We start from the raw sequence: 16374 nt of genomic DNA, 5'->3' as shown, positions 1-16374 counted from the left end.
CACAACCACAAACTGGTATTCTTTAGTTGGGTGATTGTTGTTGTTGGGATAAGAGTAGCCAAATATGGAATATGTCCCATATGCCTGAAGAGAAGCTTACAAGGGAACTTTTTAAAATGTAAACCCAATATTTTATCTTTCAAAATATAGAAACCAATAATAAACTGCTAAAATAGCATGTCAAGTGTTAATATTCTGCAATGCAGTCGAGATAAAATAAATCTGAGCTGCATCTAAATCTAGTTATATCAATCGAGCATATTCGAATAACAAATTTACTAATAACTGCTAACCCATGTATAATATAATTAGAATTTGTCTCAATCCGACATGGTTAAAACGTGAACAAGATAACCAAGAAAGATTTTCCTAAAAAATGTAGTAAGCCGAAAAACATTTCAAAAAACTTTTATTGAAAAAATATTTAAAACAATAAAAAGATAGGCTTTATATAGAATATGGCCTATAGACAAGGTTAAAATATGTTTGTACAGAACTGTACATAACAAGCACCGAGTTTATACTTATAAACGTTTATCCAATTTACTTAAAAAAACTTCACTTTACAATAAAAGTTGTGTCAAGTCTATACAAACTGTAAAATAAACCAAGTAACTAACTACATATATACACATGTGTGTGTGTGTATATATATATATATATATATATATATATATATATATATATATATATATATATATATATATATATATATATATATATATATATATATATATATATATATATATATATACATATATATATACATATATATATATACATATATATATATACATACATATATGCATACATATATGCATACACACACACGTGTGTGTATATATATGTATATGTGTGTGTGTATATATATACACACACACATATACATATATATACACACACACATATAAATACACACATACACACACACACATATATATACATATATGCATACATACACATGTATATAAATATACACCACAAAATAAAGTTTAATTCTGAATATCTGAGGATAACTATGATTTGAAAAAGAAAAAGATTACATGAAATGGAATTAATATATTATGGAAGCATGTTATGTTATGGGTGTATTTTCCTAGCAACTACCTACATTTGCTTGAGATTATTTGAAATCCTATAAAGAATGGCACACAAGGAACTCCCTCCACATCCTAAACATAGACCATATTTCCATCAAATTCAAAATATTTGTAAAAATGTATATATATATACACATACATAAGTAAATATAGTATCAATTTCGACATTAATACTGTGCAAGATACTTTGTACCAAGGGTTTCTCTCCTTTGCATCAACACAAACCAGTGAATTCCAAGCATAACACAAAAATAGCATGTTATAAAAATAACAAATAAATAAATTAGCTTTACCCGCCTCTACATGAACCCTATACGTTTTCATAGAAGGCAAAACCTGGCTTAAAGCAAAGGATTCTCGCTATCCGAGGTAAAGAACACATTGTTTCGTCAAGTTAGCACCTTGCTCGACGCCAAGATGAAATGTCGGCCATTCACCTTCAACCAGGAAGCACCCCAAAGAGGGCAGATGGAACAGTGATGGAGGACTTCATTAAATAATAGCAAGACTATTATCAGTTGTAGCTACTTCAGTGAAGGCTCGCACTGTATGCGTACACCTACTAAATCCATGCAGTGCTCGACAGAAGAGAGTTCTGGCAGCCGGTTGGTAGCATTCAATGGGATTCGTGAGGCTAGTGTCACAGGAAAGAAGGCAGCACGGTTCCTCATAGCAGGCCTGCCAGGCTGGTGGTTGGGCCGTTTTGGGCCTGGATCTGTACTGGAGGAGGTCCATCTGTCCACTGTAATGCAGGAGGAAAAACACATTGGGATTATAGTACCTTAGCGACTACATACTGCACATGTGTAGACATACAAGTGAGTGGAAAGTGTGGTGGCTTATACGTTTGCAAAAAAAAAGCTCATCAAGCAAAGCGGTTCACGTACACTGATGAGATTATGCTCAGGGAGGCTACAGGCAGCGATGTGGTCTTGCAGCAGCTGCTGAGAGAAGGTCTGGTGCATCTGAGCCGCTTCATGGGCGTCCATGGGGTTTCCCAAGGCCTTGTTCAAATCTGAAAGCAAACATTTGAACTCATCGTACAGAAAGAGCTGTAAACTATGCCCGAGGTGGCTTTGCATGATGCTTATGGAGTTTATCACTAGTTATTGAGCCATTCAAAAATAAATCTTCAACAATCTATGCACATCGTACAGAGTTACGAAAACATAGTGTACATTTATCCAGAATTAGCAGGTGGAGCCTTAATGAATACGACCAATGTCGTTTTCTTAGCGGCCAAAGATTCACCTGTAAAAAAACCAAATCCCCTTATGCTTGCAATGCAATGGTTTCGCAACCAAGTAGAATAAAAGAAGCATGCTATAGGATTATAACCATTGCATACAGCCTTCTTTTCATTAGAAAAAAATATTATCCCCAAAAGAAGAACAAGGACATTCCACTAGATTTAGTCAAGTGTAGCTTTCACTCTTTCCATAAAAAATTGACAATACGGCAAAAGGGAATTATTCTGTCCTCAATCTTTCATTACAGAAAACAAAGAAACAAAAAGGTAAAAGACCCTCAATCAATTCAAATTAAATCTGCATTATGATTACGTCCAACATCACTGAATTACAGCTAAACACGCACACCAGCAGAATGTGCCGTTAATGTACCTTTGAGCAGCGCAGAAGACCACAACTGGACAGACATGTCTGGGATCTTACTGGCCAACTGCATGGCTGGTACCACCATGTTGTTGCTCTCCTGGGGATCAGAGGACACGTGTCATTATAACAGGATATAATCAGATGAACAGGAACCGGTGAGATGTATATTGTATGTTCCCCCACAACCAAATCTAGAATCCACCAAGGTTATTCATACAAATGCACTACCTGGGAGAAATCTCTTGAACTTTCTTGGAGAGCAACTTTCAACCAGAGGTGAACTTATCACAAATCTAGAACTACTGATTAGGATGTTAGTTTTGGACAAGCCACCAGGTTTTGCTGCTTCTATCTGTAACGTTCTTGTACCAATTTAGTAAATATTGAATCAAAACATCATGCAAACCGAGAAGAAATAGAAAAAAATGGGGTATTCCAAGTATTGACAGGCAGTAGTCAACCTCCGATAAAGGTTGAAGTGGAGCCATATCGGGGGCGGTGAGGTGTTTCAGTCTTACTCTGTGGTTTTGCAGGACGTAGAAGATATGACCGAGCAGAACGAGAGAGCACGCCGTCAGCCTGTTCAGGTCCTCTGCGTTAGACATCTTCAGGGTCTCTCTCAGGAAACGTCTGCCACAAGAGAGAACATTGAAGGATGGATATGAGAAGGCAGCTTCTAGCTTCCGTTTGCACCGATGGAGGTGGGGAGGGTTTCAATGTAAGAGGACTGATGAGTTGTTCTGTAAGTTGTTCTGTGAGTTGTGTAGCAAATGCTGCGAGGGGTCTTCCTACTTGGCTTCGTTGTAGCGGCCCTGGAAGAAGGACAGGAGTCCCCTGATGTAGAAGGCAGCGGCTCGGAGGCAGTGGGAGCTGAAGGAAAAAGACAACAACGGTCTCAAGGTAATGGCGATCACATGTTTGGTTTATGCATCCCCTAATTTACCTCTGGATGATTGTAACATGAGAAGCTTCTCCAATTTAACTGCTTGCAAAAAGTCTCAAGGAATCGATAGGTAAATGACACAAATGTGTTTGTTGTATTGCTTATTTACTGTGTTTAAACTGTGAAAACTGAGGAAGAGTTAAACAAGAGCTCATTTTGGTCAAATGCAACGTTTCTTTTTACCTGACAGGGAAGTTGAGGTCCGGATTGATTCTCTCAAGGAGACTGTACAGCTGAAAGAACAACAGAATGTTTTAATCTCAGGAGATGTAAAACCTTTTATTCTCAGTAACTGTTAAATCAATGACAAAAAATCTGTGCCAATTATTTAATTGGTGCTTTAGCCTAAAGTATACCAATATTTATTGAACTAAATAAATGTAGCTTACAAAAAGGGGAGGAATGGAAAGTCGTGTGATGACGTATGATCATTTATAAAAAGCTTAATAGGGAAAGACTAAATATACCACACTGTGTTATAGTAACATAAAAGTATAAAACATAATCGAGAGATGTAATAAGGTTGATCAGTCGATTGCACTCAATACATCAACCAGGTTTGGTCATGTCTGTAAAAGTACGGCTCAACGGGGACCTCTGCTGGTTGGTTACAGGAATCGTTTGTGTCTTGCTGTGCAAGTGAATGGGTTGAGAAATCCTATTTATTACTATATATTTAAAAAGGTACACAAATCTATGACTGTAAAAAATATATACATTGCAAACATAATTCGATAAATTGGACACACACACACACACACACACACACCATTAAGCAACAATAAATTCCACAAACCTCCTGGTGTCTGTTGCCCTCCCTAATGTAGACACTGGCCAGGTTAGTAACGATAAAAGTCCAAAGTTCCTGGTGTGACGTGAGCTGGAATGCAAAACAGAATGTTGGGCTCATACTACACACAGTTTATGCAGTGCATATCAAGGAGAAGAGCTGCCCCATTTCTCTATGCACTCACCTGTAAAGCTGTGGTAAACTGGGCCTCAGCGTTGTCCATACAGTTCACCGAGATACAGTAAAGACCCTAACAAACAAATATGTTCAGAGTGAGTGAGCAAATGTAGGCTGTAAGAACCTGTTTCTCTGCATATGGATGATAGACTGTCATATTATGCTATACACATCCAAAGATGTTTTATGAAGAGCAATTTACGGTAATTATAAAGTAGACAGACTACCAATTTTATTCAACACAATTCAAGTAAGACACAGCCCAGTTTCTTCGGTGTCATTGTAGCCTGCGATACATTTTATGCACTACTATGACGACAAAAGAGCCCCTTTGAAACAGACCTTGCTCACCCTTCTATTGCAGTTAGTGGAGTGACAACAAAAATGTACAAACCAATAGTGTGTGCAGCTGAGCCGCGTGATTGGTGAATAACCGGGGAGACTGCTGGCACAACTGACACACTTGAGAGATCTGGAAAGACAGGGGCCACAAAGTCAATATCAACAGCTATATGCTGCTCATCATTCAGAAGCACATCCCTTATTGCTCTTCCAGGATGAGGTCCGAGGTACCTGAGAACTCACTCAGCTCCTAAGGGGCCACTCACACTAGGGCCGCGGCCCCGTGCCCGAGCTCATTTGCACACTAAAGTCTAGAACATTTGGCTAGTGTGACCACGCCATCCGTATTCCAGCACGGAACAGCCCCTTGGCCACGGCACACTTGGGAGAGGTGTGCCGTGGCCAAAGTACAGATGCTATTGAGATGACGCGCGGATACGCAACGTGAGCTGGATGACGTAGTCCTTGCGCGACCCTTCTTTCTTTATAGGTCCATGCCCTTCTTCCCCACAACAATCATTGAAACAATGGTGGCAAGCGGTTCACGAGTGGGTTTACGTTGGTGCGATAGTGAAGTCGAGTGTTTACTTGAAATTTGGGCCGACGACAGCATTCACGTTGTTGTTCTCCATTGTTGTTATGGCGGCGTGGACGCTTGGGGATGACGTATTTATCATATTACACGTGATGACGTATGTATGAAGGAGCAATCGTGCCCAAGCCACGGCCTTTGGGAGCAGTGTGACCACGGGCCAGCGGGGGGAGGGGGGGAATCGTGCTGAATCTTCCTGCAGCACGGAACAGGCAAACGGCCCTAGTGTGAGTGGCCCCTAAGTCCCTTGATAGCTCTCCAGTATCAAGCGCTGGTGTGTGTGTGGGTGTGTGTGTGTGTGTGTGTGTGGGATAACATTGGTAAACAAAAAAAGAATGAGACAGCATCGATGTACCTCTTGTAAGGCAGTGGCCTTGTGGCCGGTGACCAGTCGACACATGATGATGTGCTCCAGCAAGATGACCTGGAAGGTGGACAGGATCGGGCTGCTGTCCAGCACTGGGAGAACATGAACAGAGTGGGTTAGGGGTATCAGCGAGGGTAACATGAACACAGTGGGTAAAGGGTATCAGCGAGGGAAACTCGATGAAGCTCAAAGACTAATTGATACATGGGAAGTAATACAGGGGAAACAGTGAAATCCGTCGCTCACTTTTTAGTTTCTCCAGCTGCATCAGAGCCTTGTCTGTGTACTTCTGGGCCTTTTCCAGATAGCCTGCCTGCATGGAGTGCATGACCGTCACCTGCAAAATGAGATCAGATGTGTATCAATCATTGGGAAATAAAAAGGAATATCTTTATATGCTAGACATCTATTGTTATTTTTGAAAGAGGCGAAGGCCTACCAGGTACACGAGGACACACATGTGCTCCTTTGGCAGCCAATGAAAGAGGTCCGCTGGGTTGTTGGGAAGGATTTCGTCATCATGGAGTGTAGAGATGGTTTGGATGCATTGCTGCAATTGCTTCAAACATGGCTTCACACTCTTCACCTGACAGAATTAGAAAATATAATAACGATTTTTTTTAAGAAAATTAGATCAGATTAAACAGAATATATGTTGAATCATGAATCATTATGTTCTATGACTAAATCTAGAAGATAGAGAGCACAAGGAACAAGAGAAGATAAGGAGTGACTCATTTGAATCGTTGCTCAGCATTGGACCGTTTGCCTGCGAGTATTGATAAGCAGTATTGGCCAACACTTACATTGCAGCAAACCAATGTGTGCGTCCATCAGTCAGAATATCATATCAGAATATCATATAACCACACTCTCAAACAGCCTTATAGGCAAATGATATCTTAGTTATTATATAATAGATTAAGAGTCAATTTCAAATACAATACTTTCGGTTAATCACCCGAGACCTATTCTGTCCAATCAGTGTAATAAGATATATTATATGGTATGATACATAATAATAATAGATAATCTAAATATAATCTAAATAGATCATATATAATAGATATTCTGAATGATGCACATCTTGCAATTTATTGTACACACACTTATTGTATGTTGTACGTCCTTGCAATTAAAAATGGTACTTAGCATCGTGTAGCATTTTTATCCTAGCTAGCTTAGTTGTATACGGGGAACGGATTAACCTAAGTGCTTGTCCCTTGGTTCTATGAACATCCTCACTGCAAGCGTCTGCTAAATGCCCTAAATTTTAATGTAAATGTAATCCATCTCTCACCTGTCCAGCGTCCAGGTAGTGCGTCACCTGCAGGATGAGGAAGAACACCCTGAGAGACTCCTTCTGGATGGGGTTTCCCTGCCAGTTCTCCACGATGGTCCCACACAGAGTGAGCAGAGGGTGCACTTCACTCAGCTTCTTCTCCATCAGCATCAGCTGTAACACACACAGACACAGACACACACACACACACACACACACACCTTATATATGACATAACTGCAAGAGAAAAGTAAACAACTGTTTGAAAAACATTGCAACTTAGCAATACAGGATTTGGAGAAGCTTTTTGAATATTATCGGATCACTTACCATTCCTTTGCTTAAGGTAAACAATGCCCTGTTGAAAAGAAATCCCAGATCATAACAAATTAGTGGGTTTTATTCAATTACAATCACTATGAAAACCCACTTGGATTTAAATAGTGGTTATAAATGCAGGTATATTTCTATAAAATATCACTAAAACTATCCACAAACACAACATTTTCTATGGCTTAAGAAATCCCCTAAATTCTAAAAGGATTGGAACTCTAAGACTCCAAGAGCAAGAAAAGAAACAAATACAATAAAATAATAAAAGAGAATGAAAGGAAAGCTTGTGCCCCGTGTTCCAGCTTCTAGACAAACATTTCTACAAAGCTTAGAAAGGATAATCTGGATGATGCTAGTAATTGCATGCAAAAGATTGATATTTTCCCAATCTCCTGCCTATTTAAAAATGTCTGCCTTGTGAAAAGTACAGTCACAGTCTTAACACACTACCTCAGCAACCACTGAGTAATATGCCCTGTTTGGGCCTTTGCTGGGACAGCATGGTAAACAATTGTAATCATCAAATCAATCAACATACCTTGTGTATTCTGAGCCCACCACTCTGGCATACTCTGCTCCAACCCCAAGAAGATCACAGGCAGACACCAGGTCCTTCTCCAGGGTATGGAGTTGCTGATGGAATCACATGGTTCATTGTGTAAGAGCCTCATATGTTATTTTGAATAAGTGCAGAGTTACTTGTGCATTGCAAGTCGTCATATGTTTAGGTACATACTGCCAATTGGAACAGTAGTCTGCAGTGCCAGTATGGAGTTTGTTGAGATATCTGAATAGCCTTTCGCAGGAGGGGCTTTGCGGAATCCACCAAATTCTAGAAGAAATAGTTCATAATCACTCACAAATCATAGTATTCACAAGAAATATTTCACAACGTCAGTCTCAAATTGTTCTTGACATATGTTGCATACAGGAAGATAATAAACGGTCACTAACATACACAACTGTTACTGTGAGGAATAAATAAAGATTTGCAAAACAGATTTCCTCAGAGAGATGTACACTAACCTGTTGGCAGAATATTTCGGACAAAATACTTGCAGCCTCAAATTTGACATCTTCAAACTGAGGGACCTGTTGAGCTATATACCACTGCAAAACAAAGCATCAAAATAACAAATGAGTCACGTCATATTGTCCACAAAGTAAGCAATATAAAATGTAAATATGCATATAAATCGCCCTGACGGTTTGCGGTCTCATAAAATGATGATACAATGCATTTACAACGCGGCGCATACTTCCGGGCTGCTCGTGAGTTTTTGGGTTGCGTTCACGTCATTAATTGAGACCTTTACACGAAATCGCTGTCGATACATCCTGTATTTATTGACTTATTGAATCATTGAATGTGCATTTAGATGGGGCCCGTGCCCATCCTCTTTCCTGCTACAACACTGCTCTTTCCTGAAGCCACTCTCCCTTACCGCTTTCTCGAGGTGGTCCTTGGCCAGCTCGATGTTCTTCGTGTGATGGTAGAGAACCGAGCCGAGCTGGAGATGCGTCCGGGCCTCAATCCTCTGCGGAGGTTCAAACTGGAAGACGGCTTGCAGGCAGTGAACACATAGTCGAATTTTAGGGGGACTCGAAGTTCGGAAATGCTCAGCAAAACCGAGCAGGGCGAGGTACCAGGGTTCTGGGGCCTCTACATTAGACGCCATTTTCCCGACAACAACAACAAGTTTTCAGCTCTACGGAGAGCTTCCGTGGGTGCCAGATTCGCAGAAGAAAAGTATAGGCAGCCGTGGGCTTGTTAAAGTCTGCATACAGTGTACATTTTAAATAAAAACAATGTGTTTGTAAGCTGTGTTTAAACGTCGAACGTTTCGTCCCTGGAACAACTATAAAAATGAACAGCTAAACAAATAAAACAAAATTACATGCATTGCAAAGCTTGAAATTATCTACTACCTGGCAACCCATCCGTGTTAGTAGTCACGCGAGACTACACCAGCGAGTGTCCGTCCTGGGTATTGTAGTCCAAAATAGAAGATACATGCCCACGAACTGTAACCTCCCATAGCCTAAACAATCTCCTTTGCAGAAGCCACCAGAAACTTCATGCGAAAATCTTAGCTCAGACAATCTTAAAATAGACACCTGTCGTCGTCGTGACAGCTGTCGTGTTCATTCTCCGTCCAAACATCAACATTGGGTCGTTGCAAGACTGCAGCGCCTTCCAGCAAACAACAAATGCGTGCAAAGGAATCGAGCTCCATGTCGACTGACAAGTTGACGACCAGACGATTGTATACATTTGTTTAAGAAAAAAAAGGTAAATAAATAAATGCAATGTGTCGATAATCTCTTACCGGATTGTAAATCCGTCTTTTAATCACAGATTGGTCATCTAAACATTGCTGTTTCCTATACAGTCTATTTTATTTTGGACACATTTACCAATGACTAACCCCATTATTTATCAACATTTAACATCTTAAATTACTCAATTTAAGTGTACCGTCCTGTATCCTTTTTTTCTTTTTTCTTTATTGCAACCTGATAGTTGACCTTACAGTTGCGTTCAGCCCCAAATATCGTCGTTCATTTACTAAGAATTACATAACATTGCAATTGTGCACTACTCTATTATATCTCGGTAGTGTTTGGCTGCTTGCGGAGTGACGTGATTGCACAATCGCACACATGGACCACCCGGGAATACCCGTCGCCCAGGCCACAGTACTGACCCTGTCGCCCTCTGCTCAACCAAACGTGAGTTGACAAGGATGTGTAAGGAGATCCCCTGATAACCAGACCTTATGGGGGAACTGCATGGACAATTATTTGCAAGATTTTATTTCGTAAAGTCGTGTATTGCATTATTTTTTTCATGCAGGCTTTGTGTACTCAACAAATCAATCGTAATCAATTGTGCATACATTAGTTAATTGCACCATACCTGCTTAGGTTTTGCTTTGTTTTTTAGGTGCCTCATTGATTTGTGGTTTGGTTTATTTTTCTTGTGCATATTTAATAATAAAGTCTAGTCCTAATATGTTGCATTTTCAAATTGGCTTCAGCTTTTTATGGCAAGACAATGTGACCTAAATATATGCCTGTGAGTGTAATAATGCTTCTTGTGTCTCGTGTGTTTGCTGTGTGGTGTTGCGTGTTTGAAAATGGATCTCTACAGAGATGGACTGTGCTGGACTCCCTTGTCTGTGGGGCTGTTGCTGGGGCTGTTGCCAAAACAGCCATTGCGCCTTTGGATCGCACCAAGATCATCTTTCAAGGCAAGAAGAAAAAAACACTCAAATATGATCAGAAATATATTATTCTATTGTAGCCATTATAATAACCTTAAATGCATTGTTTATAGAATTGGAATTATATTAGATCTATTCTTCTTGAAACACGCATAACAATTCTTTGTTCATGTGAATGGATTATTCTTTATTTTATTTATTTTTACAAATTCTAAATTTTACTTGTTCCCTCAACCGTGAGTAGATATGACTGGTATTATTTTATTGCTAAGACATGTTTTCTGTCTCGTGTGTGGCAGCTATGAGTCAGGCCTATCCGCTCTCCCTCCAGAGAAACGCAACAAAGCACAGCACAGAGCAAAGTTTGTTCAGCACAGCTCACTGCTGAGGCAGAGTTTCTCTGGGGGTCCGCATCTCTTCCCTATAACATCTCCATTGTGACGCACAACTTTGACTTGAGCACAATGGAGTCATGGTACATACACAGGTGTTTATTTTCTGTGTCATCGACCATAACAAGTGCATCGGGACACCAACAACGACAAAAGTGTTTAAGGTGTTGGTAAAGATTCTTAAGTCTTCTCTGTATACTGGAGTGAGGAGTTAAGTTCGGACCTGTAAGGCAACAGGACTTCCCTGACCTGTTTGTTTGCATTAGCAACGTAACAGATTACATATGAGTCATTAGTTTGTAAACAGGACCAGGAAGAAAAACTTGCTGGATGTGGTCGTTTAGTGTATTTTGACAGAATGAAACACAAACAACCAGATCATTCTGTGAGCCTTATCCTTTAAGTGTCGGCCTAATCTGTCTACATCTGTTTGAGTCTGGTTGTGCCTGTTACCAAATGTTAATCTTCTTAGTCGATGTTTTTAAGCCTGCCAAGGAATTAATTTCTCTCTCTCTCTCTCTCTCTCTCTCTCTCTCTCTCTCTCTCTCTCTCTCTCTCTCTCTCTCGTTGCAGTGTCCTCAAACAGATTCTCAGCTAAGGTGAGCTTTCATTTCTCTTCACCCTGTGAAACATTTCCCATTTCATTCTGATAAGTTGTTCAATGGTCAGTCCTTCATAAGCCTCACTCTCTCACTGAACAGTGTTTAGTGGTATACTTCCATTTACAAACTAAGCATTTTATTTGTGCAGTTGCATTATTACATAAGACTATACAATTCATTTTGTAATAGAAGTGTGTGTGTGTGTGTTTTTGTGGGGTTGTGTGTGCGTGTGGTTGTGTATGTTTATTCCTGTGTGTGTGTTCATTCATGTGGGTGCATGTGTGTGGTTGTGTATGTGTTAATTTGTTTCTGTGTGGTTGTGTATGTGTTCATGTGTGTGTGTGTGTGTGTGTGTGTGTTGGTAGGAGGCCCTCCGTCTGCTGTACTGTACCTACCTGAAGGACGGCTTCCTCAGCCTCTGGAGGGGGAACTCGGCCACCATGGTGCGGGTAATCCCCTACGCCGCCATCCAGTTCTGCTCCCACGACCAGTACAAGAGCATACTGGGAGCCCACTACGGCTTCCAGGGGAAGTAAGGACCACAAAATCCCTATTAATACCACATGTTTATAGAGGCGGTGTGTGTGTGTGTGTGTGTGTGTGTGTGTGTGTGTGTGTGTGTGTGTGTGTGTGTGTGTGTGTGTGTGTGTGTGTGTGTGTGTGTGTGTGTGTGTGTGTGTGTGTGTGTGTGACGGTCGAGGTGGTCGAGGAATGTTAAAAAGGATGGCCGTACTCCAGTTGGTGGATGTTTGTGCTTTACTGACATTGCTGTTGTGATTGTTTCTATTGTCTTTGGGGGTTTTAGTAGTTCAAGTAGGACCGGTGAAGTGGAGTCACATATTTTACCGGAGCAGTTACTTGTGCCACAGTTGGTGGCAAGGCAGATGAAGTAGAAAACTGGTTTAATGCAGAGGTAAAAGAACGTTACAGGCAGATATGTCATTCTATGCAGATGTGTCTGAGCTTCCTGGAGTGTGTGTGCGTTAATGGCCGGTTTAACCTGTGTGCCTCGATGCCTGGTTGCGCCGCATGTGTGCCGCCTCAGCCGGTCAAATCAGTCGTGACTCAGGCCGGCCGATCAGCCACACCCACTCCACCAACGCGCCACTGTCAATGGTACTGAGATCACTCACGCAACCATGCATTTAAGTGCATCAAAGTGGACACCTACCGTCTATCCTCCAAACACCATGCTCTCATACACAACGCAAAGGGGTCCTGTAAACATACTTCCCTCCTACCTCATATGTCATTGATAATAATCTGTTGACTGTTCCCCCCCCCCCCCCCCCCCCCCCCCCCCCCACACACAGAGCCCTGCCCCCCCTCCCCCGCTTCCTTGCGGGCTCCCTGGCTGGCACCACCGCCACTATGCTCACCTACCCGCTGGACATGGTACGGGCCAGGATGGCCGTCACGGCCAGAGAAATGTACGTATTCACCTCCCAGAATATACATCCCGGAATACCCAGGGGGCTCTCTGGGCCAAGGGACTCAACCACTGCTGGGAGTTTATGTGCAAGGGGGGGGGGGGTGGGGGGGGGGGGGGTTATTGGAGTGGAGTTACTTTGTGCTGTTGGGCGGCATGTGGCTAAGGAGCTCGAGCTGGTTGGCTGGTCACTGGGAGGTTGCTAGTTTGATCCCCGGCTGCTCCTAGTGTCGAGGTGTCCCTGAGCGAGACGCCTCCCCCTAACTGCTCATGACGAGCTGGCTGACGCCTTGCGTGGTGGACAACCCGCCGTGGGTGTGTGAACTTGTGCGTGAATGGGGGAACGTAAGGCGATATTGTAAAGCGCTTTGAGCGGCCACCGGTTAGAAAAGCGCTGTATAAATGCGGTCCATTTTATCATTGATGTGGGGTATATATAACCCATGGCGATGCAGGCCAAGAGTGCTTAATCTCAAAGAGACGATCCCTGCTGAACAATGGTTAGATACCGTAAATGAAATATAATATCAACCTCTTAGTGTCTCCAGCAACCCGTCCATAGATGAGTGTATCGTACTGTATTGACCTGAGCATTTGACCCCCAACCCTCCAACAGGTACAGCAACATCCTGCACGTGTTTGTGCGGATCTCCCAGGAGGAGGGCCTGAGGACGCTCTACCGCGGCTTCATCCCCACCATCCTGGGGGTCATCCCCTACGCAGGCATCACCTTCTTCACCTACGAGAGCCTCAAGAAGCTGCACACGGGTACAACCACTGCCCACGGCCTGCTGGATCTTTCGGAAAAAATCGTCTTATCCATATGTCTTAGAATGTGACGCAACTTCAACTTACTGTTGCACAGCAGTGGTCGGCCCTTTATTATCGTATCCTGAATAACCAACCTTTTTTTGTCCAACCCAAAATTTGTACTGAAAATCTAAAACAAGGGTTGTTCCAAAAGAGATATATATATATATATATATATATATATATATATATATATATATATATATATATATATATATATCGGGCAACATGAGAACATATTTCAACATCGTACCTTTTCTTGGTGATTGACAGAGATAAAGTATCTCACATTGCGATTTATATTTAGGGTATTTAGCAGATGTTTTTATCCAAAGCGACTTACAATAAGTACAATAAGTAGAAGTTAGCACTAAGTATTTGTCAGAAGAAGGAGAATCAACCATATATCGCTGTCAGTACAGTAAGGATGTTCCTAGAACCAAGTGGCAAGCACTAACAATTGCTAGGTTAGCCCGTTCCCTGTATAACTCAAAGCTCTGTGATCTTAATGGACCCCCCCTCTGACCCTTCAGAGAAGACGAGGCGTGCCCAGCCCTACCCCCACGAGCGGCTGGCCTTCGGGGCGTGCGCGGGCATGATCGGCCAGTCGGCGTCCTACCCGTTGGACGTGGTCCGCCGGCGCATGCAGACGGCCGGGGTCACCGGGGGCGCCTGCTACGGCACCGTGCTGGGCACCCTGCGCCACATCGTCACTACGGAGGGCGTGGTCCGCGGCCTCTACAAGGGCCTGAGCATGAACTGGGTCAAGGGCCCCATCGCCGTGGGCGTGAGCTTCAGCACGTTCGACCTCGCGCACGACATGCTGAGCAGGTTTCGTCGGGCCGGGCACTTCCCTCACTGAACCAGCAGGGGGCAGCAGAGTAGTTCTGAACTCGCCGACGCATGTTACGTGATGCGGGAGGTATGCCACATCATGCATGGCACAACAACGTGTGCCAGCTCACCGCAGGCTGGTGGCAATGCGCACTCTTATTTTGGTCCACCAATGGGTGGGGCGGTGTCCAGAGTTGGTTGCACATGCACACGCGCTCACGCAATGCACATAGGGCTTCTGATAAGGCTTAGGAAATCACACAGTGCGAAAACACACTTAAGTTGATGCTCTTCAGAGACAATTGTGTGGTGAAAACCAATTCAGAGTGGCAACACAATGTTAATGGTTAGCAAGGCTGCTTTTAAGAGCCATGCTTTTTTACCTGTAAGACATACATGGATCCTGTTTGTTTATTTTAACTCCTTTTATGTGTGTGTGTGTGTGTGTGTGTGTGTGTGTGTGTGTGTGTGTGTGTTTTATTGTTTGAGTCACATCATTTGTAATTTATTGTTTTTTTTTAATTAATATTTTATTGTGTTAAACACAAGTGCGTACGAACATGGCCTTGTATAATTTGAGCATATGGATCAAACTAATCATGATTTAAGCTTAAGTTGTTGCACACTATAAACTGAGGAGCCAAACAATTTCTTTGAATGGTGGAAATCTAGACGTGTAGTCTAGTAAGACTACACCCCCTTTTGATACAGTGGGGCACAGTGGAATGTTTTGTTGGTGGGTGATTGTGCAAGCAGGCCTGTGCAGTTTCCCTGCCAAGTGTTAAGCACTGAAGGAAGGGTTTCAGTAGTTTCTATGCCCTTATCCCTGGAGGCAGTATAGGTTGAATGGAAAGGTTTAGCCAAGAGATTATTGGGAAAAGGAAAATGTGCAATATGTTACTTATATTCTAACCTCTTCTTCATATTGTCAAGATTATGTTGGGGACATGTCGTAGTCTGCCAAAGCCCTTATCTCTCTTTATGTTACAGTGTATGGAAATAGTCATTATTCATAGGTTCATTGTCATCCCACTTGGATGAGTGCAATATTCTAAATGTATATATATATATATATTGAAATGCTCTGATGTTTTAAGGAAAAATCCCTCCTTGCAATAATAAAGATGTTTTATCACTCTTCGCAGTATATTATTTCAACCACTAGAGAGAGCAATGGCAATCAATGCTAGTAATTTGTGCCTACACAATATTAGAATTTTGATATCATTTGAAAAGCATTTTTTTAAATGGCCAGTAGATGGTAGCATTGAGCAGCTGCCGTTAACTCGTTGAGCTCTATGGAACACGGACCATTATGAAGTTTAGTTAGGGCATTGATCACCTATGACCTGAACTTGACCTTTATTCACTGCCACTGATTTTGGTCCATCTTATTGGCTTCGCTTGTGTGGACATGGTTGTGGTTCTGTGTACAGTATATTGTGCTTTATGTGGAATACATATGCTTACCAATGTTTATTGTTTAGTGCTAAAAATAGATTTAATATAAACACACAGGTTGTCGCACTGACAAGTCA

At 42.1% G+C, this 16374-nt stretch overlaps 2 protein-coding genes across 2 annotated transcripts; one reads left to right on the top strand and one right to left on the bottom strand.

Annotated features, from left to right (window-relative positions):
• Positions 1 to 1122: 1122 nt before the first annotated feature.
• LOC132468723 (MAU2 chromatid cohesion factor homolog) lies at positions 1123 to 9350 on the bottom strand. Its single transcript, XM_060066498.1, has 18 exons — positions 8988 to 9350; positions 8569 to 8652; positions 8279 to 8374; positions 8081 to 8175; positions 7540 to 7567; positions 7228 to 7383; positions 6367 to 6513; positions 6174 to 6264; positions 5916 to 6019; positions 5021 to 5098; positions 4634 to 4699; positions 4456 to 4539; positions 3843 to 3892; positions 3509 to 3586; positions 3235 to 3346; positions 2723 to 2813; positions 1988 to 2115; positions 1123 to 1842 (listed from the first exon to the last, which is right to left on the bottom strand). The coding sequence occupies exons 1-18, from the start codon at positions 9219 to 9221 to the stop codon at positions 1768 to 1770; spliced, it is 1797 nt and encodes a 598-aa protein (XP_059922481.1). The 5' UTR covers positions 9222 to 9350; the 3' UTR covers positions 1123 to 1767.
• A 191-nt stretch (positions 9351 to 9541) lies between these two features.
• LOC132468725 (mitochondrial coenzyme A transporter SLC25A42-like) lies at positions 9542 to 15973 on the top strand. The gene is made up of 8 exons (XM_060066499.1): positions 9542 to 9835; positions 10164 to 10275; positions 10697 to 10796; positions 11735 to 11760; positions 12129 to 12295; positions 13077 to 13193; positions 13809 to 13960; positions 14536 to 15973. The coding sequence occupies exons 2-8, from the start codon at positions 10207 to 10209 to the stop codon at positions 14862 to 14864; spliced, it is 960 nt and encodes a 319-aa protein (XP_059922482.1). The 5' UTR covers positions 9542 to 9835; positions 10164 to 10206; the 3' UTR covers positions 14865 to 15973.
• The last annotated feature ends 401 nt before the right edge of the window (positions 15974 to 16374 follow it).

This window comes from Gadus macrocephalus, chromosome 12 (assembly GCF_031168955.1).
Source record: "Gadus macrocephalus chromosome 12, ASM3116895v1".
Lineage (NCBI taxonomy): Eukaryota > Metazoa > Chordata > Actinopteri > Gadiformes > Gadidae > Gadus > Gadus macrocephalus.
Note: the sequence above shows the minus strand (reverse complement) of the source record. Positions and strands in the feature narration are given on the sequence as shown.

Excerpts from the sequence above, each read along its gene's own strand:
- LOC132468725 (XM_060066499.1), top strand. The coding sequence starts at position 10,207 with ATGGACCACCCGGGAATACCCGTCGCCCAGGCCACAGTACTGACCCTG. Across the intron at positions 12,296-13,076 it reads CACTACGGCTTCCAGGGGAA|AGCCCTGCCCCCCCTCCCCC; the intron begins GTAAGGACCACA and ends CCCCACACACAG. Across the intron at positions 13,194-13,808 it reads GCCGTCACGGCCAGAGAAAT|GTACAGCAACATCCTGCACG; the intron begins GTACGTATTCAC and ends ACCCTCCAACAG.
- LOC132468723 (XM_060066498.1), bottom strand. The coding sequence starts at position 9,221 with ATGGCGTCTAATGTAGAGGCCCCAGAACCCTGGTACCTCGCCCTGCTC. Across the intron at positions 7,568-8,080 it reads GTGGGCTCAGAATACACAAG|GGCATTGTTTACCTTAAGCA; the intron begins GTATGTTGATTG and ends TCTTTTCAACAG. Across the intron at positions 5,099-5,915 it reads AGGCCACTGCCTTACAAGAG|ATCTCTCAAGTGTGTCAGTT; the intron begins GTACATCGATGC and ends CTGTCTTTCCAG.